Raw genomic sequence first — 26732 nt, 5'->3', positions numbered from 1 at the left:
CAGTGCTTTACAAAGTCATATCACTAACTGTCCTTTAGAGGAGCTCACAACCTAATATGCCTACCATAGTCATTGGTCATTAACACAGTCTAAGGCTAATTTTTTTGGAGAGCTCAAAAAAATTACCTTCATGTTTTTGGGATGTGGGAGTGCCCAGAGGAAACCCACACAAACACAGGGAGAACATACAAATTACATGCAGATATTCTCCTGGTCTTGATTCAAACCTAGGACCCTAGTATTGCAAAGGCTAGAGTGTTACCGCAGTGGTATTAAAGTACTGCAACCATTCCGCTGCTTTAAAAGAAAACAAACACTGAATTTTTGTAAAGTGGATTACAAATCCGCGGAGCGGGGTTACAAGCCCTACAAAGTTCTTTCCCCCAATGGAGCATTGTTGGCTGCACACCACACATAGTATTATTCATTCTCAATTAGTTTACTGCAGGGATCCTCCAGAGGTTCCTAGTGGTTCCATGAGTAGTTTGTGCCTCTCAGGTCAGGCTATCTTCCCACTGGTCGGCAATGTAAGAGGTTCTTTCCATTAACCACCACACTAATGTACTCGGAACTGTGACCATAGTAGTTATAGCATGGGTTCCTTAACACCTGAAAAGTATCTTAAGGGTTCCCCCCTGTTAAAAAAGTCGAGAAACACTGTTCTATTGTATACTAGTTTAAAGTGACTATGTATTTAAAACAGATGTCAGCTACATAAGTATTTACTTTTTTCACTGCAGAAAAATCTTCTATATTGGTATTTATTTTTGCAACATGTCACAATAAATCCGTAGTTATAGCTATTTAATGTAGTGTGATGACTGACTTCCTCTCAGCCAATTAAGCAGCAAAAATTATAGATAATTGTAATGAAAAGCTTTACGCCACGTTGGGGAGCAAATGCTATATTGTGAAATACATAGATGAACAAAACGTGATTTCTAAAAATACTTGACAGGTTTGTTATAACAAGCAGCAGTTTAACCTGCCCAGATAGCTGTGCAGCCCTGAATGCTGCTGATCAGACTCCACCTTCTGCTTTCCATGTTTTGTCCTCCTTTAAAACACGTCCTCCCTGACTCCTGGCCATTCAAGTTTCAGTAGCAAGCTAAAGATCTCCTGGAGCTCTCTGTTTTTTGTCTCAGGTGAGTCCTACATTTTAAATTTTTTGTCTTTAACCTGGATAACTGGTGAAAAATAGTTAGAATTGTATTTAATTTCTTAAAATAAAACAATAATCTAGAAAGGCATATTGGAAATAATTAACATTGTATAAAGCTAAATGTGTTACTTTGCCATCAACTGATTTGTAATAGGGTTAAAGTCTAACACCCTTTGTAAAAAAAAATGGAATGTGCTTAGTATTTATACTAATCCCCTCTATAAAAGATCAGTGCAGAAGTTTGTTTCTAAGTGATTCCTTTTCCTGGCTAAGACCACTTAGGGTTCCTTTCTGAAGATTACATTAAAAAAAAACAAAACAAAAAAACAGCCTTTCACATTAACATTCTTCTTTGGATTGACATATGCCTGCTTTTCATTTTGCAATATTCTAATTATTCTCCTAAGGACTAATGGAAAGTCATGAACCCTACGTCCAAACCAGACTGACTTTCTCTCTCTGGGATTATGGCGTCTTTGCAGCAATGCTCTTGGGATCTACTGGCATTGGACTGTTTTATGGTCTGTTTCGTGGAGGGCAAAAAACCTCTGATGACTTTTTTACCGGGGGCAGGAGTATGTCAGCTGTCCCAGTTGGTTTGTCCCTTGCTGCTAGCTTTATGTCTGCAGTGCAAGTGCTTGGAGTTCCAGCTGAAGCCTACCGATATGGTGCCAAGTTCTTGCAGATGTGCATTGGCCAGACGTTAAACAGCTTAATAACTGCCTACTTCTTTATGCCAGTATTCTACAGGCTGGGGATCACCAGTACCTACCAGGTAGGTGAAATACAGTTTCAATGCTGCAATTCATCTAGTTATAAAATGACTGCCATTTATTGATTATTTCACAAAAATCACTGTCTCATCATTATACACAGTATTTGGCAATGAGATTTTCAAGAAGTGTTCAGCTCTGCGGCACTATCCAGTTTCTTGTAGGCACTGTAAGTACTTACCTACCTTTCAAAAAATTTATTGACTAATTAGACATAAAACTCTAATGGTATGCTCTTTTATTTCTACAGATGTTATACACTGGGATTGTGATCTATGCCCCTGCACTAATTCTAAACCAAGGTTGTTACTTTGCTAATACTTGAAACAAATACAGACATTTAGGGCAGTATTTCATTTTCTGTTTACTTTCTGTAGTGACTGGTCTGGATATTTGGGCATCTCTGTTTTCAACTGGAGCAATTTGTACATTGTATACATCACTGGTGAGTTTAAACTATTGATTCTCTTTACTTTATGTTGACACAGAGATACCGTAAGTCTTTTTGAGCCAAATGCACTTTTTAGGTTTAGCTGGATACAGAATTTTTTTGGAAGTATGTGGTAATATGTGATTTTAATTTAACAATAATGATGTTTAATTTGTTGTAATTTTACATTTTTGTGGTATTTGCGGTATGGGTAGCACTTGCCTTTACTACTAGACACCCAGTAGCGCTTTAAAGGTGGGTATGACAGGTGGTCATTTAAAGAATGACTGAAAACCACTATAGCAGCAGTTTTCCAAAGTTGTGGTTATCTTTACAAAGAAACTGGAGGGATATACAAGAAACATCATTGTATGATACATCTTTTACACAAACTCCTGTCAAACATCTAAAATATGATTACAAACCACTTCACAGGAGTTTGAAAAGACTTTCCCTTCAAGTCCATTGAAATAGCCACACAACACTATCTCAGGACCAAGACAAAACCATACCATACCACTGTCTGATAACACCTCCAAAAAAGTTTCCTAACTTGACATTTAATTTAGTTTTCATTTTAAATAACCAAATGATTATATTTTTGGGATAAAAGTAAATGGATAAAGTTTCAATACTTTCCACACAATTAAAACTAATATTTACTCTGTAAGCTAGAATTACAGTCATTCCAACTCGGGGGTACCATGCTTGATATTTCTTCAGAGTTTTTCCAGCAAATTTAATATGTGATTTCCTACACCATGCAATAATTATCCTTCAGATTTTATGAGATTATGATTGCTTTTTTGGTTTCATAAGAATTGAGTATAAATAAACTTTAGCTAATAACTCCATAATAGCCAGGTACCCAAATATTTAAACTCACTATCTAACACTATTACATCAGAATGTTGCACAATCCAACAACAATGAAAAAAGAGAAAGATAAATGTGATTGCCTCAGTGATCAAGACTGAATAGGAGCACAGAGCCTCCCGGGATACATACATCACGTATCCTGGGAGGCTCCGGGCTGCTCCTTTTGTGGGCATTTTTGTAGACTGAGGGGCAAGAGATGCTGATCTCACACATACCCACTGAGATCAGTACTCTTTTTCCCCTTCACAGCAGGCTACACCACCCAGTCTCACACCTGCACAGTGTGAGACTGGGTGACAAAGCCAGAAGAAGGAAGAAGACGGACCAAAATGGCGGCACCCGGCGCTTCCTCCGTCCTGGGACGAAGGAAAATTTCAGGATGGCACAGAACGCGATCAAAGAAAGCTCTACTCTGATCGAAGGATCTGCAGGATAAAAGGTAAGTGTGATTTCTTTTTTATTTTTCAGTTTAGTTCCACTTTAAGTCAAGACATCTATCTGCAGAGTTCCAGTTAACAGTGACCTATGTAGGAAAATGAAACCAGTTTTGTGAATTGCATATATTTAAATAGAACTTAAATACATGCATGTGGAAGTGTTGGTTTGTCCACGTGTCACTAGGCTTTGACATGCATTCTGTATTTTCAGGGTACCTTATTTAGGGACCAATGACTGATCTATCTGTTTAATATAGTGTATTCTTCTGGGGCTATGTAGCCTGCATAGTCAATTGAATAAATTCACTAAAGCATGGGTTCACACATATATATTGTTCCAGAAAAGTAGCTGGTAAAAGAGTGGTGTAGTAGTTGTTAGTGAGCTTGAACATATGGCTGTAGTTCACAATAACTTTATATTTAGTTAATCACATAATAATTAAAAATTCAGCTCAAACAACATGTTTAGTGTGTTACAACTTGGTCATTTATATTTCCATGTTCTCCATAGGGTGGTATGAAAGCTGTGATCTGGACAGATGTGTTTCAGGTGCTGGTTATGCTTTCTGGATTTTTTGCAATAGCTATTCGTGGTATTTTGTTAGTTGGTGGAACCTCTGAAGTATTAAATATTGCAAGCAACTACTCGAGGATCAATTTCGGGGAGTAAGTATACATTACAAGCATGAATGAAAATTAAAAATGGTGCTGAATTGGTTGACTCTGTTAAGAAACCAAAAATAAATAAAGTACACCATAAAAATACTCAAATTAGATGTACTAGCCCTGATTTATTAAAACTCCTCAAGACTGGAGAGGATAGACTTTCATGGGAGAACTTTAGTTTTCCAGCATACATGGAATGGATCTGGTCCAGGATTAAAAACATTTTCCAATTGCAATGAATTTTTGAAAAATCCATTCCAAGTTTGCTTGATCACACAGATTCTCCCATGATAGTCTATCTTCTTTAGTCTTGGAAAACTTTAATAAATCAGGTCCACAATGTCTGATGTTGCCAAATATCTGACCATTTTATATGATACATGCACTGGTTAGCTTAGCGCTTCCCAAATAATCCTCAAGCAGCACTAAAAGTCATGGTTTCACACTTCCAGATAAGGCCACAGACACGGTTGGAGTTTCATCAGTAGAACCAAGGAAAGACTGAGAAAACAAAATCCAACTGGTTCTTGCATGATAGAGTTAGTTTTCCAGTGCAGAACAACTGAAATACCCTTATCACATGGAATCCTCATTGTTCTGGCCTAATATGGCATCATTTTACTTGTCCATGGGCAAGTCCTCCCTGTCGATCTTGATGAGGGTTAGGTCACAGAGGGTATTGGTTTAATTCCTGTTCTTCTTATCAGCCATGGCGAAGAACCAAATGTACCTGCATGTAATATACATTTGGTTACCTGGTAAGAGCTGTCAAGGTTGTGGGCACCCCCAACTTGAGTATGGGCTACCAGTCTACTACAATTTAGTAGTAGGCAAAAATTTTTGGCAAATAACTCCTGCAGTTCATGATGTTAAAAAACATATGTAAAAGCTGCCAGAAATTAAACCACAGATATACAAAATCCTAGTCTCTACTAATTAGGTATTAATGGAATAACTGAATTTATTATTTTAGCTTTGACCCAGATCCGCGAAGACGGTATACTTTCTGGACCTTCGTATGTGGTAGCACATTCCTCTGGTTGTCAATGTATGGAGTTAATCAAGCACAAGTTCAACGTTACATATCCTGTAAAACTGAAAATCAAGCAAAACTGTGAGTTAGGATTTATTTGAACTGCCTTTATATAACCTAATGAATAATGAGGGAAATTGAGGTGTTTGTTTTCCACTAAATGTTTCACAGAAGCATCAAATTTCACAAAATGCATAGTGGTTATTGAGGAGGTGGAAATATTACAATTTTGTAATGTTTTTCAGGGTTGCAATATGTTTTAACTACAATGAACTGTTATGGAAGCTTGTTTCATCTGCTAAATCAATTAATCTAATACATCATTAGTTCAAATTTCACCACTAATTAAAGCAACCTCAAAAATCTCATCTAATCATTCTTATCAGGCATTGTCGTATCCTTTATACTGGTCTATTGACATTGAACCTTCCCGCCCTTTATTTTGGTACTTTATTAAAAAAAAAAAAAATATAGATTAGAAAACTTTTTATCAGTTTGTGAAGAATGCTATAATCACTCTTCATTATCTTATCAACACATGGAAAATACAAAGAAGAAAGGGTGTCAAGATACTGGCACGTTGGTATAAATATCTGACATTACAACATATACTATATCTAGCTGTAATATCTAGTTCAAACTAGATGTCTGTCAATCTGTTACAAGAAAATTGAACATACTTGCATAGGTGCAGAAAAGCCATAGGTGCACCAGTACAAATAATGTTTTTAGGATAGCAATGTACTCATTCATTCTTGGTCTTCTAGCATAATATTTTTACAGAACTATATATTTAAACCTACACTTTCCTATTGCTCCCAAAAGAAAGCAGAGGATCCACCAGATCTCAGAATGTACAAAGAAGTAACCGCTTGTAATTGTAGGTAGGATACCAAAACATATTGGGCTCTATTTATAAAACAGGGAATCTGACATTCCAGCAAACTTTCCCTGGTGGGAATCAAATACTGCCATTGAAACACATGGACCTGGAACCTCCACCAGGGAATATTTAAGGGGATGTCAGATTCCCTGTTTTAAAAATAGAGCCCAATGTGTGTGAAATAGAGTATGCTCATATACCTTACAGTTTTCTTGGAATGGGTCCTTTAAAAACTAAAAACATGGAATAAATATACAAATGCTTATTGAATAGATAGCCTACAGGTCTCCATCTATAATTAAGTAGCAAAATCAATGTAAAAACTCCACAATGATTTTTTTTCCTAATTTATTTTAAAGGGTGTGAACATAAATTATTAATACATCTCTACTTTTACACATATTGTATTATACTAGGCTGGGGAGAACAGTAATATTGTATTACCAATGCAAAATATTAATACCATTTATAACAAGCCCCTTGCTCACAATGTAACCACTGTTTTGTGGGGTCTGTAAGCAGAGGTATTATTTCAAATCTGGATCCCCCCCCCCAGAAATGCTTAAAAAACTAATCCTCTAACATCTTTTTTTTTTGGTTGGATGGATGCCTGAGAGTTTATTTTCTTACAGAGCAATCATGGTGAATCAAGTGGCCCTTTGCGTCATAGTGTCAAGTGCGGTCGTCTGTGGAATCGTAATGTTCACATTTTACTTAAACTGTGACCCACTACTTGCTGGCTATGTCTCTGCTCCTGACCAGGTAGTTATATAGTCATCTATTTGACTTGTTAAAACTACTGCTGCTAGTTTCAAAAACAACTCCAAACATTTTTGGCATATTTTATGAAAAAATGAAATCATTATAGGGATTATGTTCTTGTTTGTATGTAAATACCATTAACTCCTTAAAACTTTATTTATCATTGGAAGTTGCTGTTTATTTGAATATTTACCTAAATGTAACAAATAGTTTAATTTCCTTTAATATATAGGAACTATATGCATAATAATTTTGCTTAATAAGAAGAATTGTAATAGCTTTATTGTTGGTGACCACCAATGTAGGGGCCACCAATGTAAATAAATGTTTTTTTTCCATATGACAGAAAACTAACACTATCCTGCGGAATGATCCTTACCCTGTAATACCTCTGACTCGGGTGTATCCATTCTACTTGATTTGACTTGTATTGTGTTTTCTTATGGTTCTGTTTCCTGTCTGAGGATTTTTTTCAGCATTTAAAATTTTACCTAATGTAACTGTTCATAAAGGTTGTAATGTGTGTTGTTTCTTCATATGTTTCTTACAATTGTGACATTGACATTCTTTTAAATAAAGAATGTTAAAAGAAACTTGGTGTTTACCACCTTGCAAAGGAGGCTACTTGAATATATATATATATATATATATATATATAGTGCTTTGCTGCACATGGACAATTTTGTAGGGCTACACATGCATTTAAAGTACATATATACTTTGTGAAAATCCTGATATTAGTCTCCTATGTGATATATTTTCACAGTACATCCCTTACATGGTGCTGGAGATATTTGAATATTATCCTGGAATCCCTGGTCTATTCCTTGCTTGTGCATACAGTGGAACACTCAGGTAAGGTACTATGTTTGACAAATAAGTAATGAAGATATATCCATAGAAATATTTATATTAATATAATAAATGTATTCTGTATCAGCCTTCTTGTTACTAACAAACGAGTAAAAACATTCCTAGAAAACACACATTTTTAGGTTAGAATGTCATATTAATTGAAAAATGGACCAATCAGTCTCTGCAGCTACAGATTTTGATTGGCTTAATTTCAAGGCAGTATAGAGAGGCCCGTAGCAGGGAAATATGCGGAGGGGCTGCATGACAGGCGTGCTCATGCCCAAGAGAAGGGGGGAAAGGGTTAAGGTTTGAATTACAGAAAGAAGAGGGGGAGAGAGAGGGTCAGGTCTAAAGGGAGTGGAGAGAAGAAAGGGTGGAAGGAGGGAGAAACGTAAGTTAAGGACAGTTTTTTGAAGGAAGAAATTTCCCACCCACCTGCCCTGTTATAAGGAGAGGGGTAGGCGGTTGAGGTTTGGTGGAAGGTAAGAGTCCTGGGTTAATTATGGTGGGGGGGAGAACCCAAGTTGGTGGGGTCCTCCTTTAAGTGGTGAACAGTGGAGGCCCCTGAGGTGGTGCTGTGCTGCTAGGGGCCAGAATGGCATGGCGGTATTGGTCATCATTGGAGATGTAATGGTGTTGCAGACTTTACCTTCCGGACCTGTAACCTATTTATTTGGGTAAAAATGATTGGTTCTGTTAGGAATTGGTTTTATGGTAATAAAGAGGTTAGTTTATAGTTTATATGGATGTTATTTAATTGTTAATTTATTTTGTTATTTAATTGTTATTTATTTGTTGTTTATTTTAGGTGTATGTTACAGATATATATGCAGAGTTAAATTTATGGAAGTTGTTAAGTTGTTAATTTATTTTTTTAAAAAAAGGCTGCTTGCCAGCAATTTTAAATGCAACAGGTTGCACTGTGTTGGGAAGAGTGTAAGAAAGGGGGAGAGGGGGCTGCAAGTGAGAGGGGGGAGGGGTTTAGGTGTGGGGGGAAGTTTGGGGGCAAAGGTTCGAGTTACCCCAGTCATGTTTGTATGATATTTGCATACAAAAATCAAATGCTTTGCATTTCATTTACTATCCCTATTACGTGGATATTTTTTGAGTCCTAATATAAGTTCTATAAAAAAAACACACCTTTCCACCATTACTTTTCATACTCTTATCTCTTGCTTGTGTTATCTCTGTGTGTTAACTATGCATTATTCTTTAGGACAATTTACTAAGTTTAGTAAAATATACGTCAGCTGCCTGGCTGTCTTTTATTTCCATAAATACTGATGCAGAACAAGTATGCTGTAAATGAAGGCAAAAGACCCGCTTTGCTTTCTTTTTCTGGACCATAATGTGTAGACGCCATGAAGTTAGCATGATGGCCAGAAAGTTTACATTCACAAAAGTAATCACTGTGTTAGAAGGATAACAATGTAAAAAAAAAGACATTACTTGCTGCATATAGACTCAACATGGCATCTGTATATTTGTTTTATTAACTGTTAATGCTGCTACTAGTTCTGTTATTTTTAACTCTTGCTGTAACAGCATGACAAAAATCTTTGTCCTGTTGTGAATTTACTGCAATGTTGTCATCCTGCTGACCTGATCATTTTAAATGCACATGGGATTTGAATAACTGCCATGTTGCACCTCACTGTCAGCTATCATTTTTATAAGTTTATAGAAACTTATATTTTCTGTTGGATAAAATGTTTAAACCACATAAATAAAAATAGTTTCAACCATCACTTTTGCTGGACAGCTTGGTCTGCATGTATAAAGTGTATACAATGTGTAATATACACAATTGTACGTATAAAAATGTATACAATGAAAACCATCATAACATGTAATAACCAAATACAGTTACCAGAAATATATTTTCATTAGTCCTTTTACTACCCTAGAATAGCTTTACTTGCTATACTGCATTCAGTTCATACCAACTTTTTGGTAATTCTGCCTGTATGCAAATAGTGTATGCATACTTTTGACATATATTGATCATATATGATTCCTTCAAAATTATATATGGGTGTTATGCACGATTGTTTTGTTGTACCTTTTTGTACCCTCCTGACTTTTTTTATTAATAAAAACATTGAAATACAAAACTATATATGGCTTTTGTATTATTTCTATTTGATTACAAACTCAAATCTCCAAGCAATTCCCTAATACTTTTAGATTTCTGTTCAGTAATTTAGAGCTGTCTATTTAGCTGTGGCTCTTTATTTGGTGGCTAGCCACATCCAAGCAAAGTAGCGCTATGGCTATGGCAGTATCAATTATAACATATCTTTTTACATTTTCTAATCTTTTCCAAAATTTTCTCATCAGCACGGCATCTACAAGCATCAATGCCATGGCTGCAGTAACAGTGGAGGATCTCATCAAGCCACGTATGGCAAATATTCCTGTGAAAACCTTAATATACATTTCAAAGGGCCTTTGTGAGTGTTATATTTGTTTTACCTGTTAGACCAAGTTGCTTCCAGTATTGATATTAAGTAATTATTCTTTACTCAGGGAGTATGAGGAAAGAAGTACTCACCAAATAAAACATAATAAACAAAGATGTGTGATAGCAGAAAAAAGGCCAAAAGGCCAATAGAGTTGTAATTTTGATTCAATAACTTATCTGTTTGTTTAGTTTTGGTTAGTGTCATATGGCATTATAGTGAGGTTTTTACTGCTTTCTGTTTCCTCAAAAAAAACAAAGCGGGGAAATCTACCATGAGGAAGAGGAAGTCATACCTTTGAAGGTTGTCATACCTATAAGGGTATGTCTAGCCAGGGTATTAGCATAGTAGATCTATGTTAAACTCAGGGTAATGGGAAAATAAACAAATCTATTTTAAATACAACACATATAAATAACACTTGTATCTTTCCAATCACATCATAAAATCTTATTAAGTATCACTAAAAATATTTATATATATATTTGTTTTAGGTGTTTTAATGATACGTTTCATTTTCTTGCTCTTATAAAATATGTTTTCACCTAGTTCTTAAAAATACCGTATACCTTCTTTATACCTTCTTTGAAGAGAAGTGCATATCCCTAATGCCCCAATGCCTTGCTCTAATAATAAAACAGGTATTCCGACATTCCCTCAGACTTTCCCTGGTGTGAATCAATTACTGCCACAGAAACACATGGACCTGGAAAATTCTCAAGAGGAAATGTTTGAGGGAATGTCTGATTCCCTGTTTTATAAATAGAATGCAATCATTGTATATATATTTTAAAGTCAGGAATTATATATATTATTGTGTACCTGTTAGTGGTTTTTTAGATTTTCTTTGAAGAGGAAGTAAACTCTGGAGGTTACTTCCATCAGGTCCCGCATCGTCCCGGTATCCGTCTTTGGGCTAGGTGCTGCTATCTTCTCCTCTCCTTCTGGGCCCTTCTTCCTGCAGACGCAGGCATGAGATCGGGTGACGTAGTTTGGGAAAAAAACTTGCCGATCTCACTGCGCATGCGTCAGATCTGCAATTTTTTCCCCTTTTGGCGAAAAGTAGAGCACCTTTGGCATGCGCAGAAGGAGCACCCAAGAGCCTCCCTGGATGCGTGACGTAGGTATCCCGAGAGGTTCTGCACTCCCATTCAATTAGGGGCCGGTACTGCACCCTATTTTTTTTAAATTTACCTTACATAAAAGGGTTGTCTACCCTTTTATGTAAAGTGAAAATTCTGAGTTTAGGTACCCTTTAAGTTTCCTTTCACTTCTGCACCATCTTAAGTACCTTTGCTATCTCAAATACTGAAATCATCTTTTGTTCTAACACACAGTACAGGGGGCGCCACAGAACCGAGTTATACTGCTAGGAGAGTTCCTGCCTTTGACAACCATCAGACATAAAGAATGTTCCCCACTGTTTACATTAACAATTATGGATTCCTATCGCTATTTGGTGATGGTTGTGAAGAGCCAGAATGGTTCCTGCTCTGTAATTTTCGGCAATAAATTACAAGCATATACTTTTTTTTTAAATTAAGTAATACTGTAATAATAATAGTTTTACTTTGCCCTGACATACACTTTGACATTATTTCTATTACCAAAAGGCTTGTGAAGAGTATAGATTCAAAGTGGGAAAAAGTCCTCTCTTGGTTTAAAAATAAGGCTAATTATCTTTAGCTAAAATAAAATAAAAAGTAAAATCTCACTAACCTGTTTTTCTTGTCTTAAGCACAATATAATTAGTTTACACATTTTATGACTCAGTTATGTAAGAGCTGCTACCTGCCAGGATATCAAATTAAATATATAATAAGAATATATTATCTAGAAACAATTATCTTAAATTGTGAGCTGTAAAGCAAGTAGAGCAAGATGAAAGATTCACTCAGGATATATACCTTGGTAACCACTGTCATTTGAACAAAACATGAAAAGTGATTAACAACTGGCACCAGAACAGGATATATGGGAAAATATACCATAGTGGACAGTGCTAGGGAGGTGACAACTATCTAAAAATTAGATTTCCTTTTACTTCCTGGGTTGTTTCTGGGACAGTAATTAAAGGTTAATCTATGCAACAGGTAACAGGCAGCAATACAACATATAACAACTTCAAACTTTATTAACAATGGTAAAAAAAAGTTTGTGTTATAAATACATTTGTTAATGTTGGGAAAACAAAAATTCCCACTTTGACTTCAGAAATTCTGGGATAAATTCTGGGATAGAATATTATTTAATGAGAATAAAATGTAATGTTTAGTACGCCTCAGCCAACCCAGCCGCAAGATGATGACAAGATGACAACTGTCATCTACCAGTGGCCTACTATACAAATGTCAATGTGGTTTTTCCAATCCAGCCACCAGATAATGCCAGCAGTCTGTGTTTAGTGGCTGGATTGGTTGACCCGTCTGGCACTGGACAATGACAGGTATAGTAATGTCAAGTTGAAACTATGATTGCTCAGATTCATTAGTTCCACCATTGTAGGCTTGTGATTAACAATTATAATATTATTATATTATATGTACTTGTAAAAAAACACCATGGATAAAGTGTAAAAAGTAATAAATACACTTTATTATTTAAGTAATAAAAAATGGAGAGTTCATCTGCAGAGACTTCTGATGTATATTAGATTCTCTTCTTTATATATATACCCCATATTGTGGAGTACTGTGGAGCTGAATGCAGAGATAGCAAACAAGATAGATATACATATTTTTACTGTGCTTATATATAATTAAAACAGCATGCATCAGGCTGCTACCACAATCGAAAATAAATAAAGCAATGACCCAATCACAAAAAAAAAAACCAAGGACCCATCCCTGTGCAAAGGAAAGTATGTACACTTACCAGAACCATAATTTACCAGAATATTCTGAAGCAATTGTATATCCAACACACTCTGCACCTGACAAACATCTGGGGCCCCTGATGACATCCTTTTGGGCAAAACATGTTGAGTGGAGCTTAGAGGTGTCAAGACTTATGCACCTTTTTTGCACTGTGATTGGATAATTTTTTTGGAAGCATTGTATTATTTCTCTATTTGTATTTCAGTTATCCAGAAATGTATTCCATATACTTATTAACGTGCTGAATATGACTCATGACTTGAGTAATATTACAGAAGGGATTATATAATGCATTTTTTGCTTTCCTATTTCTTCAGCTTTCCTTTATGGATGTGCATGCATTACAGTAGCTGCCTTGTCATCCTTGCTTGGCGGTGGAGTTTTACAGGTACCAAAGTAGTAAACTGTAGGAGAGAGTTTAAGGGGCATATTCATGAAGCAGTGAATATGTTTTAAACAAACATTCCCTGGTGGTAAATCATCTTTGTCATTTAAAACAGCGGTCGCCCCAGGGTGGTCCCAGAGAAAATTTTGGTGGTCCCTAGCTCTGGCCGGTGCACCCCCGAGCGGGGTCAGAAGAAGGACCACGTACCCAGTACAAATCGCTGGCTCAAGGAAGTGGGCGAGATGTGTCCCTGGACATAACCCGCCCACTCTCCCATCGCAGGCTCAGATCTGTGATGGGAAGTGGGGGGGTTTATGCCATCATGAGGTCACTATGAGGGAGGTTTCTCCTCTTTGAGTGACACCCGGCTCCCCGCGCATGCACGGTCAGGAGCTGGTAATTTTAGTGGTCCACGGGACCAAAAAGGTTGGCGACCACTGATTTAAAACACATCTGGAAGATTCACCTGAAGTGAATGTTTGGTGAATGTTGTAGTCACTGCTTTAAACATTCCTATAGTATTAGTTTGTTTTTTTAATTATTGTCTCTCTGTTGTCTCTCTGTTTTCTTGAATAGGGCTCCTTTACAATAATGGGAGTTATCAGTGGCCCACTCCTTGGAGCTTTTATTCTAGGGATGTTTACAAGTTCTTGTAACACTGCGGTATGTACATCCTTGCTAACATTAATTTAAGGGTTTCTCCAGGTAAAACGGTTGGGAAAGGCTCTTTTAAGCTATTACTGTCTGATTGTAATGTTATACAGGGTCCTCGTAACATGTGAACACTGAAGCAGAGTGAGGGGGATCAGTTATTTCTCTGAATCATTCAAAGACACCTTAAGTTTTTGAGCTTTTTATATAACAAATATGTTGATTAGATCTGTTAAAGTTTATCAAAAGCTAAAATGTTTTTAAAATTTTAGATTAAGTAAAGAACAAATTAGGCCCCAGCTTTTTTGCCATCAGTGCCATATTGGAGAAATTTCCCTTTACTTAGTTTCAACAGAAAGTGAAAAAAAATCTAGCCAAAACGAGAAAATTTCCCTTTTAGACACTCGTGGAAGTGGAAGATTTCTCTTCTATTTCTGTTCTGGTGACATCCTTAAAATGGTAATGTTTTCTCACAGGACAAATAAGGAGGCCTAATCCACCCACAGTTGCTTTAACCTGTTTGTATCCAGACCAAAATAATAGGAGTTTTGGCTTAAGGTATATTTCAAAGTGCTACTAAATGCAAATAACAAAATTAAATATGATTTTAGGTACCTTCATAACTGGTCGACTAGTATTATGTTAAAATCTTTAAAATGTTACTTCGTATAGGAGGGTGGCTATGGCATGGTGCTGGCTATTTATGCTTCAGGTGTCACCCTATGTTCCAATTATAGACTACATTTCTTTAGATGCATCCAGTACAAGCACATGTAAAACCCCCTTTCCATATGAATCCATATAGGAAAAGTGCTAAAATGCTAAATGCTTTAAAAAATAGAACCTGCATGCTAGGAATCAAAAAGTTAGCAAAACATCATTTGGAGAAAATAATGAAAAATAGTTGTTTGGATAACATACTTGTCCAAAACAATATTCTTAGCTGGAGAATTTGGTAGCATTTAAGGGAAACCCAGGAAAATATACGAAGAGCAGCATTAAACTTCCTGCTGGCTGAAAATGAGTAATCATTATGTGTCTATGCAATATTTCATATTTACTAGATATATATGATAATGATATTTTCAAAGTTAGCCTTTACTGTAAAAGGGTAATAGAACATGGTAATTGTTCAGAACATTCAGAGAAAAACCTATTTGAGTGGCAGTAATCTAGAAATCAGTAAAGTACACAAACATTTCAAATATGTAAAGTGATCAAAAAGCATAACTGATATATGTGCGTTAAAAGGCTATTGTAAATAATATGCATGACAAGCTAACCTCCTAAAAACATTAACATAGGTTTGTATTTGTTACTGATAACAACAAAAATTGCATTTTAGCAAATACCATAAGAATTTAGGTTAAAGCTGGGAGCCTTGTTGAAATGGGGACTACATTAATTTTCCCCTTCCATGCTTTTTTACTGTGTTTTAACCCAGTGGTCCCCAACCTTTTGCAGGTCGCGGACCACTAAATGCACAGACTCTGGACTGGCACGTGTCACTCAAAGGGGAAGAAACTTCCCCCCATAGTGACACCATGATGCCAGAACCCGCCCACTCTCCTATTGTAAATCTGTTCAGAGACATAACCCACCCACCTCCCTGAGCCTGCTATGTCTCCGGGAGACATGGTCCACAGCTCTGGCTGGCCCGCCCCCCCAAGCAGGGTCCTTTTCATGACCCAGGTGGTGGGTGCACTGGCCGAAGCCGAGGCCCACCTGTCAGACGGCCCAGGGGTTGGGGACCTCTGTTTTAACCTGTTAACCCTGCAAGTAACACACTTCCACTCCTAGGGTGAGAACAAATAATCATTAAAAAAATGTATTGAAGAAAAACTACCACCCTTGGCTACTTACCCACCCACCTCCTTATCCCTATAACAACTTTACAACAAAACAATGAACAGTAGCCCGGCTGGGTTCCTGGCTACCTCACTTAGGTGCCCTCTCTTACTAACACACTAAATCAACACTGTTTCACTCACAGTCCCAATCTGGTTTTCCCCGCTGGCTTTCCTGAGCTCTGTCCCCTCTCATGCGGCCTGGAACCCACTCTGGCTCCCTTCTCCTTCTTGGAACAGATTCTGGCTCGCTTCACAGCCTGGAACCCTCTGGCTGCCTTCTCAGCCTGGAACCCTCTGGCTGCCTTCTCAGCCAGGAACCCTCTGGCTGCCTTCTCAGCCTGGAACCCTCTGGCTGCCTTCTCAGCCTCTGACTGCTCACTCCAGCCTCTGACTAATCACACTTCAACCTGCCACACACTGGCTGATCATCTCCTCTTGCTTGCACCTGAGTGCAGGTGGATATATCCCAAATCATGGTTGGGCCAAGGAACCCACACTTTCACTCCCTTGGCCGGTTCCAGGGCCCTAAAGTCCCTGGTTTTCCTTTCTAAAAACCTACACACACACACACACACACACACACACATGCTTATTCTCTATTTCCTGGAGCTTTTATAACACTTTCCCTGACATTTTTGGGACACTCTGTCACAATATATATATATATATATATATATATATATATATATATATATATATATAATATATATATATATATATATATATATATATATATATAGATAGAAATATAATTAGGCAAGTGTACATTTTATTTACCTAATTGTAAATTTGTAAATTTTATTTACCTTAGGGCTTGTTCTACAAACCTACAAATTGTAATTCTCTGTTTATCTTGACTTTACAGTTGTTTTTTTTTTTTTTTTACATCTGTACTTTTTATGTTTTTTCCTGTCCCCAGGGTGTGTTTGCAGGGCTTGCTGTGGGATTTAGTTTGTCTCTTTGGGTAGCAGTGGGTGGTACACTCTACCCTCCATCCCCAGAGATGATGGGAGTTCTGCCCATCTATGCTGAACATTGTCCTCTTTACAACACAAGTCATGGGATCATCTATGGCTCTCCTCCATTAAAGAACATTACTACAGCTTTTGAAAGGTAAAAGATGCATATGTGCATGATAATAGAAAAATATTTCAGTAAAGATTTTGTAGTGGCACACAAATGCCAATTGTCCATATGGCATACCTTAACTGCAGATGTAAAAAACGGGTTGTAAGAAAGCATTAAAAGTTTGGCTTTCTTTCAGTTTGAAGGAATATGTGAAACCAGTCCTCCAAATGTGTACATTAATTTGTAACAGGGCTGCAGTAGAAGTGATCTTTATTAGTCCTTTGTATTATTGCAAGTCACCACGGCCCGGGGGTCACCAACAACTCCTATACTATGACCATCTTTTGTGGCAAAATTTGTATGTAATCTCTGACCATCTCATGCAGGAAGTCTGCAATCTCTGACAGCTGAAGCATCACATTTCCTGGAGCTGGCTGAAGTTGGAGGGGCTGCACTTAAGGACCCTTATATAAGGATAGCTGACCAATACCGAATTCAGTCATTTATAATATTAGATGAATATGTAGGGAAATAGCCATTATAAGTGATTCAAGCAGGGGTAGATGTAGTAGAGACCCAACAAGAGACATAAAAAGCTAGTGCAATCACCAAAAGCACCTGTAAAGGGGTGGTCAAAAAATGGTGCTTGTACAAGGTGATGTACGTGATATGACCATACTCCACTGCTAGGTATTGGGAAAGCTATGGGCAGCACTTTACTGATAAACACATATACATATGCACTAGCAGTTTATGCCATCATCTGCATAAAAGGTGATTTATGGCTTAAATGACTGTGTTTGGGGATCAATGTGCTGGCATGCTATGGAGCCAGTTTGTCCCCCATGTGTAAATGTGCAATCCCAAGAATCTCATTGAATAGGGTCTTACGTGGGTAAAACTCACCAAACTAGAAAGGTCTAAGGTGGGACTTTTAGGTTTGTGCTGTCCCATCAACATAAGCTGTCTTTTTTGGATCTGTGAGCCTATGCCATCAGCTTTGCACTGCGGATTTTTATCACTTGTGTCACAGGTTCTGTAAATGTATGGCTTCCCAATACAAAATAGATAAAATAAATCAAAATTCTCACATACTTGGTTTTAATATATCTATTGTTTATTTTATTTGTAGACTTGTTATTTATCTTTAATATCACAATAACAGCGAATCTGACATTCCCTCAAAGATTCCCTCATAGGAAATTTCCAGATGTATATGTTTCAATGGCAGTAGTTGATTCCCACGAAGGATAATTTGAGGGAATGTCAGATTCCCTGTTTAATACATAGAGCCCTATTGTCTTTTGGAATTCCCTACTTTACTGAACTACTTAGGAATTAAAACCCGATCAAGGAAATACCTCACGTTGTATATAAAACTGAAAAAAAATGATGGACTGCAGCTATTCTGGGTATATGTTACTATTATTCAACGTCACTTTGCCCTGCTCCCTATGGACAAGGAGGCAGTTTCTCTTCAAGTACAGACTGACAAGGCAAAAGAAGAAGAAAAACAGTGGTGTTAAAATGTTTTGTTTTGTTTTTTACCAACAGGACAACTATTTCAGAAGAATTCTACTCTTTGTCCTACCTGTACTATGGTACATTGGGCACTTTGTGTACAATTGTTAGTGGAATTATAATTAGCCATCTGACAGGTAATATATCTAATATAGACACTTGCTATATAGAAATTTGCTTTACCCAAATACTTATCTATCATCTGAATTTGAAAGCCTAGATTAGGTCTGTGTTCTGTACAATGATACCACACTAATAGTAACTTTAGCCTAATAACATTATATTAATATTAGTAGTAGTAGAATTTATATAGTGCCAAGATATTACAAAAGTGCTGTAATAAGGGTTGCAAATGACAGACAGATACTGACAGTGGCTAATGTGTGTCCTTACTTATGATCGGATGATAAAAGTGAACACAACTTTACATTAATTACAAGGTTTAGTGAATATTCACTTTGCGAACAGTCTCTGTACATTTAGTAAATAATTTTAAAACAGGTTTATTTCATCATTGATGAATGTTTTATATCTGTTCAAAGAGAAAGAGTAGCGTATTTTCAATGAGTGCATACTCTGTGTTACCAACAATAAAAATGACCAAAGATATATGAAAATACTGCAGCAGCACCTTCCCTAAAGCTCCCTTCTCAAAGATCCTCAGTGACATCATTGTCGCCTAGGTAAATGGGCCAGAAGCTGGTTTTTGTAATATGTGTTTTTTTGCCTAACTGTATTTAAACTCCGAAAAACTTACTGAAAAATTACATCCTTTTTTATTTTGCAATTAAGACATGTTTTTATACCAATTTTGGTGACAATACTATGCTCAATGGCTTTACAATTACCTAATCAGAGGGAGGCAGTTAACTAAAAAAGTAGGGTATGTTATTTTGTTTTTTTAAGGAAAACAAATTTCTCAATTTCACCTATTCCTATTTATCATTTAAAGAAGGTTTTAGATGTCAGTTCAACTAGTTTTCATTTTCCCTTTTTGCGAGATAAGGTGCCAAACACAGGTATGTACTGTTTACAATTAGTCAAGAATGTACATACACACACACACACACACACACACACACATATATATTCAGTGTGTATATATATATATATATATATAGATAGATAGATAGATAGATAGATAGATAGATAGATAGATATACATCCATATATACACAGTGGCTTCAGAAAGTATTCAGATCCATTCGATTTTTTTAATTTTGTCATGTTGCAACCTGATGCTAGAATAATTTAAATTCTATTTTTTCTCATTGATCTACACTCCTATATTATATTAGTACCCTATAATGACAAATTAACTAACGAATAAGTGAAAAAAGAATTTGTAGAATCTGGCTGCAACATAACAAAAATGAAGAAAGTGAAGGGGTTTTGAATACTTTCTGAAACCTATGTAAATGAATCAAACATTAACACACATATTAGCACTGCAGTTTGAATTATTCTTTCTCATTTCTAATTTAGGTCCTACCAAAAGAGAGACAATAGCTCATGGCTTGCTTTTTTGGGATTTAGTAGGGGACTCCAAATCAGTGGAAAACAAAAAAGACTCTGAGAAGGTAGGTAACTGGCATATTGAATTATTCCCGTACTATTAATATTTTAATTAAAAGGGAATGATGTATGATGTTTTTCTTTTTCTATACTGTTACCAAATTTGTAACTGTTTACCATGAACAAATGTTCTAACAACTATACATAAAGATTCTGCTGTTGCTTAGGTGGTAGTAATAGACAATGGGATACACTGGTTGTTTAAAGTGTTTAAATGGCTTTTTGAGCATGAAATACTAATGATTATGTTCTGTTTCCAGGGTTATCAAGCAGAAAATAAGACCAGTCTAGCTCCTACATTTCAAGCTGATCAGATCTTGAGTTTAGAAAATAAAAGGTGCATGCTAAGTTCAGAGAATGTCTTGTACCCAGAGAAAGATGTAACACATCCTTCTAAAACTTGCTCTACATTTTGTCTCTTGAACAAAGTTGACAGAGAGTCTTATTTATAAGTTGGCCTTAGTAAATCTTTGAAGTCCACATTGATATTCAATGTATATAGTATATTAATAGTCTAGCATTGTCTTTTATACGTTCACAAATGATTTATTTTTTATGTTATGATAATATTTTTTCAGATTTAATTGTGCAGTTTTGCCTATGTTTACATGATTTGATGGGTATAATTATTGGAAAACAAAGTGGAATGACTTTCCAAAATCATACACGAACACACAAAAATAAATGGTGTACACTCCTTCAAATTATTAAAGCAGAACTACACTCCCTGGTGGATGGTGAGCTTGTGATATAATCAGCACATATGGCACAGACCTACCTGTGTGCTACCACCCTGCACCAATGACAGGTCCAGGCATGCATGTCAGTGCATTGTCTCTTTTATTAATTAGCATTACCTCCTGGTGACTTTTTGTTTGTTGAGTTTAGGTCCACTTTAAATGTGTGTGTTTCCAATGAAAGGTGCCGTAAAGCCACAGCATACATAGATATTAGGGAAATCATTGACTTTCAACCCTGCAGCACCAATTCGGAAAATACCCTTTTTTGTTCTAACTTGGCTGTGCATAAAGCCAGGTTTGTATAGTTATGGTGGTCCTCACAGAGCTCTGAGCCCCTAATCCTACTGTACTACCTCTTGAGTGAATTAAAATGTCTACTGTGAGCCAAGCTTTCTTTCCAAACATTATTACCTGAACTTACAAGCTATTTTGGCCTGAATAGGCAGAATTTTTCATCATTTAATTTCTATTTTTGATGAAAACAAACACATAAAACTTGATCTTGAAAATGATCAATCAAACTGCAGATTTGCTATAGAACAAAAATGAATTGTATTGTATGTACATTGTAATTGTAATTGTGCAAAATATGATAAAAAAGCATTTCAAATTATCAATGACTGTAGAAGAAGCGAGGATCTCCTCAAATGAGCAGAGACGAAAATACAAATGAATATCGGTTCTTAACTTCCTTATTCTACTTTATTAAAATGTGTTATTAGTGTCTGTGTTCTTGTTTGAGAGACATTTTGAGATTTGTTTTGTTTTCATTATGCTTTTTTGACATTAGGTATATGTGTGTGTATGGGAAGTTATGGAAATGCAAAGCAACATGTTGCAGGGACATGAAAGACAGCATCAGATTACACTGAGAAACACATTTTTTGGTTGAGTTACATCTTGCACTTGTTTTTTACTAATTTTTGGGTGGTGAATCAAGAAATGACCCCAGTTTTTTGCAATCACATCCAGTTTTTATGATACAGGGTACCCAGTTTTGTCAAAAAACATACAAATTTTACATACAATGGAAAAAAAATGAAATATTAACTTGAATGTATTGTTTAGATTGTTTAAATTTATTTTGTCCATACAAAGGATTTTTGTTACTCAAAGACATTTTTTTTACAGTAAAAAATTTGAAAATTAATCGGGTAAGCGGTTAAAGTAAACATTTACGCTTACAGCTTTTCCTGGAGTGTTCAGTGTTAGGACAATCCCGCCAGATGCTCCAACAATAGTCAGCCATCATATGTACATCCCATCTATCTTGATACCGTCCTTCCATGACCTTCAAATCTTGGTGGAATCATTCATCTTGCTCATCACTGACTGCACCAAGGTTTTCCGAGAAGTTGGAAAGAAGGCTATGCAGAAAATGCATCTTGATGCTCATATTGCAACCAAGCATTTTGTAGCTCTCCAAGAGTTTCTGGACAATTTCTGTGTAATTATTTGCTTATGTTTTTCCAAGAAAGTCCTTGACAATGGCTTTAAATGATAACCAAGCATTCTTTTCGACTTCTGACAATGTCCTTATGAAATGTTCATCTTTCATGAGCTGCCAAATCTGTGAACCATCAAACAAACCGGCCTTTTTTTTTTTCAAATGACAGGCTAGGAAATGCCAAAATTAGGTACTTGAAACAGTGTCCTTCAGTTGGCAAAGCTTTAACAAACTGCTTCATCAGACCCAGTTTCATATGCAGAGGCGGGAATATAATATTCTTTCTATCAACAAGTGGCTCATGTAGAATGTTTGAGACACCTGGTTTTAGGGCAGATTTTGGAGGCCAATTCCCTTCCAACCAATGCCTCTCACATGCTCTGCTGTCCCAGATGCACAGATACCAGGTGAATACTTGGTGAATCCGCATTGCTGACCAAGAAGGGAGCATACTATCTTAAGGTCAACACAGATGACCTAATTGTGTTAGTGATATTGCAACAACTCCATGACTCTCCTTTTGTCTGCATATTCTTCACAAAGAGAAACTGAATGGCCAATTGGGAGTGACCCAAATATATTGCCATTGTGAGGGAGGACAATGAAAAGTCCCCATTCAGTTGAGTTATAGATTGAAATTCCCATTTCCTTCATTAAACCAGGTATGTTATGGCATTACACAAAGCCACTGTCAGTTCTAAAGTACTGCAGAAATGCAATTTCTCTGATTTGAAAGTACGATACCTTCGTTCCTTTTTCAAGTAAGTTTTTCTCATGCAGTCTCGATGCTAGGAGTTCTTCTTAGAAGCCTTCTTTAATAGTCCCAAATCACGTGCCAAATCACTCAACTCATGCTGATCAAATCCCTTACAAACAGGGTCCTCTTCAATTTCAAACACTTCATCATTGTTGTCACCTAGTCCATCACCATAATCATGTTCTTCAAGAGAGAGTAGTGTAACAAAAAACGGCACTGGGATTTCATCTGAATGAGCCACTGGGCATATAGCCAGTGGTAGATTAAGATACTCTATGTTACATTTATTTTTCTTGTCATATCCTGAAGTTTTCACTATACAAAAGTAACAGTGACTGAAATGATCTCCTGGCTCTTGCCGAACCATAAGTATACCAAATGGCATCTTATCACGTGTTCCCTTTGTCCACATCCGTAAACCCTCGACACACTGTTTGCACACCTTATGAGGGGCCCAAGACTTATCTTGATCACCAAGTTTAACTTTTAAATATGCCAAATAGGCTTGCTCTACAAATGTCCTGACGTTTGCCCTTTGACTGGGAATGGTGAAACTGCCACAGATTTAACAAAATGAATCAGGGTTGTTTAGGCACTTAGGACGGGAAACAGCGGAGCTAGACATGATCTGAAAGAAAAGAAATACATGTGTAAGTAGAAAAATAATTTTTTCGCATTCACTACGTGAAGCACAACCTTTGACTACACTGTCTTGTGTGTAAATAAATAACCTATACAAATCCATGCTACAGTAATCGCATTATTATAAGCGGTAGAGAAAAAACCTGACGTGACAGAAGAAAACTAACCGCAGAATCAGCATACATATTTTAGTGTAAATTAGCTTAAAAATTGAAACTTGAAGTCAACAAAAAATTTGTTCAAAATTGTTCCTCAGTGTTATAAGTGGTTTACATATTGTGCACTAAGCCAGCAGAGCTAGAGAAGTGCAGTGCTATGGCAGTGCTAATTGAATTTTGGGAAAAGCTGACAAACCAAATTTCCTTAATGTATGTACTCAATTGAGAATCTATTTGTGTTTTATGCACGTTTAAAGATTTAGAGGTGTGTTTCATGTTAATGAAAGCTGATACACATCCAATCTAATAAATTCAAAAGCAGGCCTCCTGAAATTAGAAGGAATGGCATCTTCTAGCACAAGTATATGTAAAAGACAAAATGATTTTTGAATTTATAAAGGAGTTAAAGTTCTAAAGTTTTTTACTACCTTTTTATATTGCATTTACACTGGAAAACAATTTTAGAGGTTAAATTATGCATTTTTTAGAGATGTATAGACCAAAGAGAGCGACAACTGAGGAAGAAATCACTCTTGTATGCAGTGTTTTTAGCACATTGAAACCCATGAACTATTTGCACTTGTGTGAATCTGTGACTTAAATATGAACATTTATTATTATTATTATTATTATTATTATTATAGGTATATTTATTTAAAAACAAAAAACTGAAATCCTGCCAAGCTCCCTACCAAATAATAATAATAATAATAATAATTTACCAACACCCTTCTAGCTGTTCCTACAGTTATAGGGAACAAACTGGAAACCTCATATACTTCCATGAATCTGTGGTGGGATCCCCTTATTTCCACTACAAATGGCCCTAAAACCTATTTCTAGGCAAAAATCAAAAAGATGCTTATTACTCCCAACACCCTCTAAGCTCTCCCAGGGGATCAAATTAAGTCTTATTTTGAAAAAAAGAAAGAAAAATATGTTGCTTAGATCTACTGTTTAGGTTGCTTGACAGTCCATTTTGTGTAAGGGGACTGCTAATCCACCATTGCAATAACACCCACATTAGCTTGTCCTTGCCTATCCCCTGTTGATGACATCATACTTTGGCACATTCAGAAAAGGACCTCACCAAAAGCAAGCCAAAAGGAAATGTTTATGGTAGGCAGGTTTCTTAAAAGTCCATCCAGATATGTAAAGGGTTAAGGGTAAAGGGTTAATTAAAATTAATTGGGATGTGGCACTGATAATAGCGTAATTATTTCTAACAGATACAATTTTGGTAATTGTTCTTCCTAGTGGTTTTAAGTGAGGGAAAGGATAATGTTGGAGGAAGATATCTTTATACCAAAAATTCAGATCTCACTGACCTTTGTAGCTGTGGGCACAAGTTGCTTAAATTGTTCCTTAGCTCATCCTTCCTTACCACTGCTTTGGATTGGAAAGCCAGAAGCCTGCTGAGTCAATGCTGGGAGGGGGAACATTGGGATTGAGTTGCTACAAGAGAAGATGAAACTTCTGTTTTAAGCTTTAGGAATGGATTACTCTATAGTGCCTTAAGTAACAGAGGTCAGTGATAACTTGTTTAAAAGCCATGTTACTACTTAACCCCCCTAGTGGTAATCCCAAGCATGACTCAGGGTAGAAAAAACTTGCAAAAAGCGGTAACCCGAGTCACACAAAGTAGCTCATCAAAGTATCTTTAGTACCCCCTCTTACCTGTACTATTCGGACAATCCCGCTGTGATGCAGGGGCATCTGTCTGCCGGGGGGCACCGCTGCACCTATTATCAGTTAGATGCGATGCACCATGAAGGATTTCCTGCGTTTTGCTTCTGACATCACCCCCAGAATTATTCCTTAGCTGCTCGCATCACCCTGAGGATATGACGCTCCGCTGTCAGTGAATCTAGGGGAGTGAGCAGGGCGGGGACATCCCCATCGCATCACCTGGCAAGATCTGACATCTTCCGGGTGATGCGGTGGAGTGATGGATTCTGAGGGCAGGAAATTTAAAAGCAGATAACTATGTAATCTACTTTTACATTTTTTTTTTACAGTAAAGACACTACAAAACATATAATAAAAGTAAAAAATACACATTTTAGTGCACCAAGCATCATTGCCCTGTGCCCTGATTTATATTTTTCCCACTTTTAGTCTTGACCTTGACCTGACCTTTTGATGACTTATAAATCACTTCCTGAATGTATCATTTCATCACTTTGTCTTTGACCTTGATGGCTCCTGACTGATTGCTGGAGACCACATGGCATTTAAAAGGCATCTCGCTGACGCAAGCGCTGTTTTGGAGGAACTTGAAAGCAGCAATAGCGATTTGTGGAATCGAGCGATAGTGATTCACCAGGAAATTTTGTCATCGACAACGAAAGTGAACTGACCGACGATTCTGAACCTGAGGTCAGTGCTGTGTGCACATGGTGCTTCATTGACCTTGATGCGGACCAGGCAGCACCGCCAACATTTCCATTTACTGGCGCACCTGGGATGAAAATTGAGGGTGAATGCAACGACCCCCTGGCATACCTGAAGTTGTTGAACCTGAAATTTTTGGCTAACTTTTTTTTTATGCAAACATGTGTGCTGCTCTGTGTTTGCTAATTTAAAAAAAATATGCAAACATGTGTGCTGCTCTGTGTTTGCTAACTTTTTGAAATTTTTTGCTAATGTTTTTTGCCAACATGTGTGCTGCTCTGTGTTTGCTAACTTTTTGAAATTTTTTGCTAACTTTTTTTAACCAC

The 26732-nt window shown here is 36.7% G+C and overlaps 1 protein-coding gene across 2 annotated transcripts; it reads left to right on the top strand.

The window, feature by feature from the left end:
- Nucleotides 1-986: 986 nt before the first annotated feature.
- On the top strand, nt 987-23307 carry SLC5A5 (solute carrier family 5 member 5). 2 transcript variants are annotated; one of them, XM_072404700.1, is made up of 16 exons: nt 987-1145; nt 1570-1937; nt 2039-2104; nt 2186-2237; nt 2313-2380; nt 4193-4347; nt 5321-5461; nt 6896-7025; nt 7792-7880; nt 10221-10333; nt 13536-13606; nt 14180-14266; nt 17024-17217; nt 18727-18830; nt 20179-20273; nt 20529-23307. In XM_072404700.1, exons 2-16 carry the CDS (start codon nt 1575-1577, stop codon nt 20718-20720), a joined length of 1920 nt encoding a protein of 639 aa, XP_072260801.1. In that variant the 5' UTR covers nt 987-1145; nt 1570-1574; the 3' UTR covers nt 20721-23307. The 2 variants fall into 2 exon arrangements, with proteins under 2 accessions (XP_072260801.1, XP_072260802.1); XM_072404701.1 differs by lacking the exon at nt 987-1145 and having other exon boundaries at nt 1476-1937.
- Nucleotides 23308-26732: the final 3425 nt, after the last annotated feature.

The sequence above is a fragment of the Pyxicephalus adspersus genome, chromosome 3, assembly GCF_032062135.1.
Source record: "Pyxicephalus adspersus chromosome 3, UCB_Pads_2.0, whole genome shotgun sequence".
NCBI classification, from domain to species: Eukaryota; Metazoa; Chordata; class Amphibia; order Anura; family Pyxicephalidae; genus Pyxicephalus; species Pyxicephalus adspersus.
Note: the sequence above shows the minus strand (reverse complement) of the source record. Positions and strands in the feature narration are given on the sequence as shown.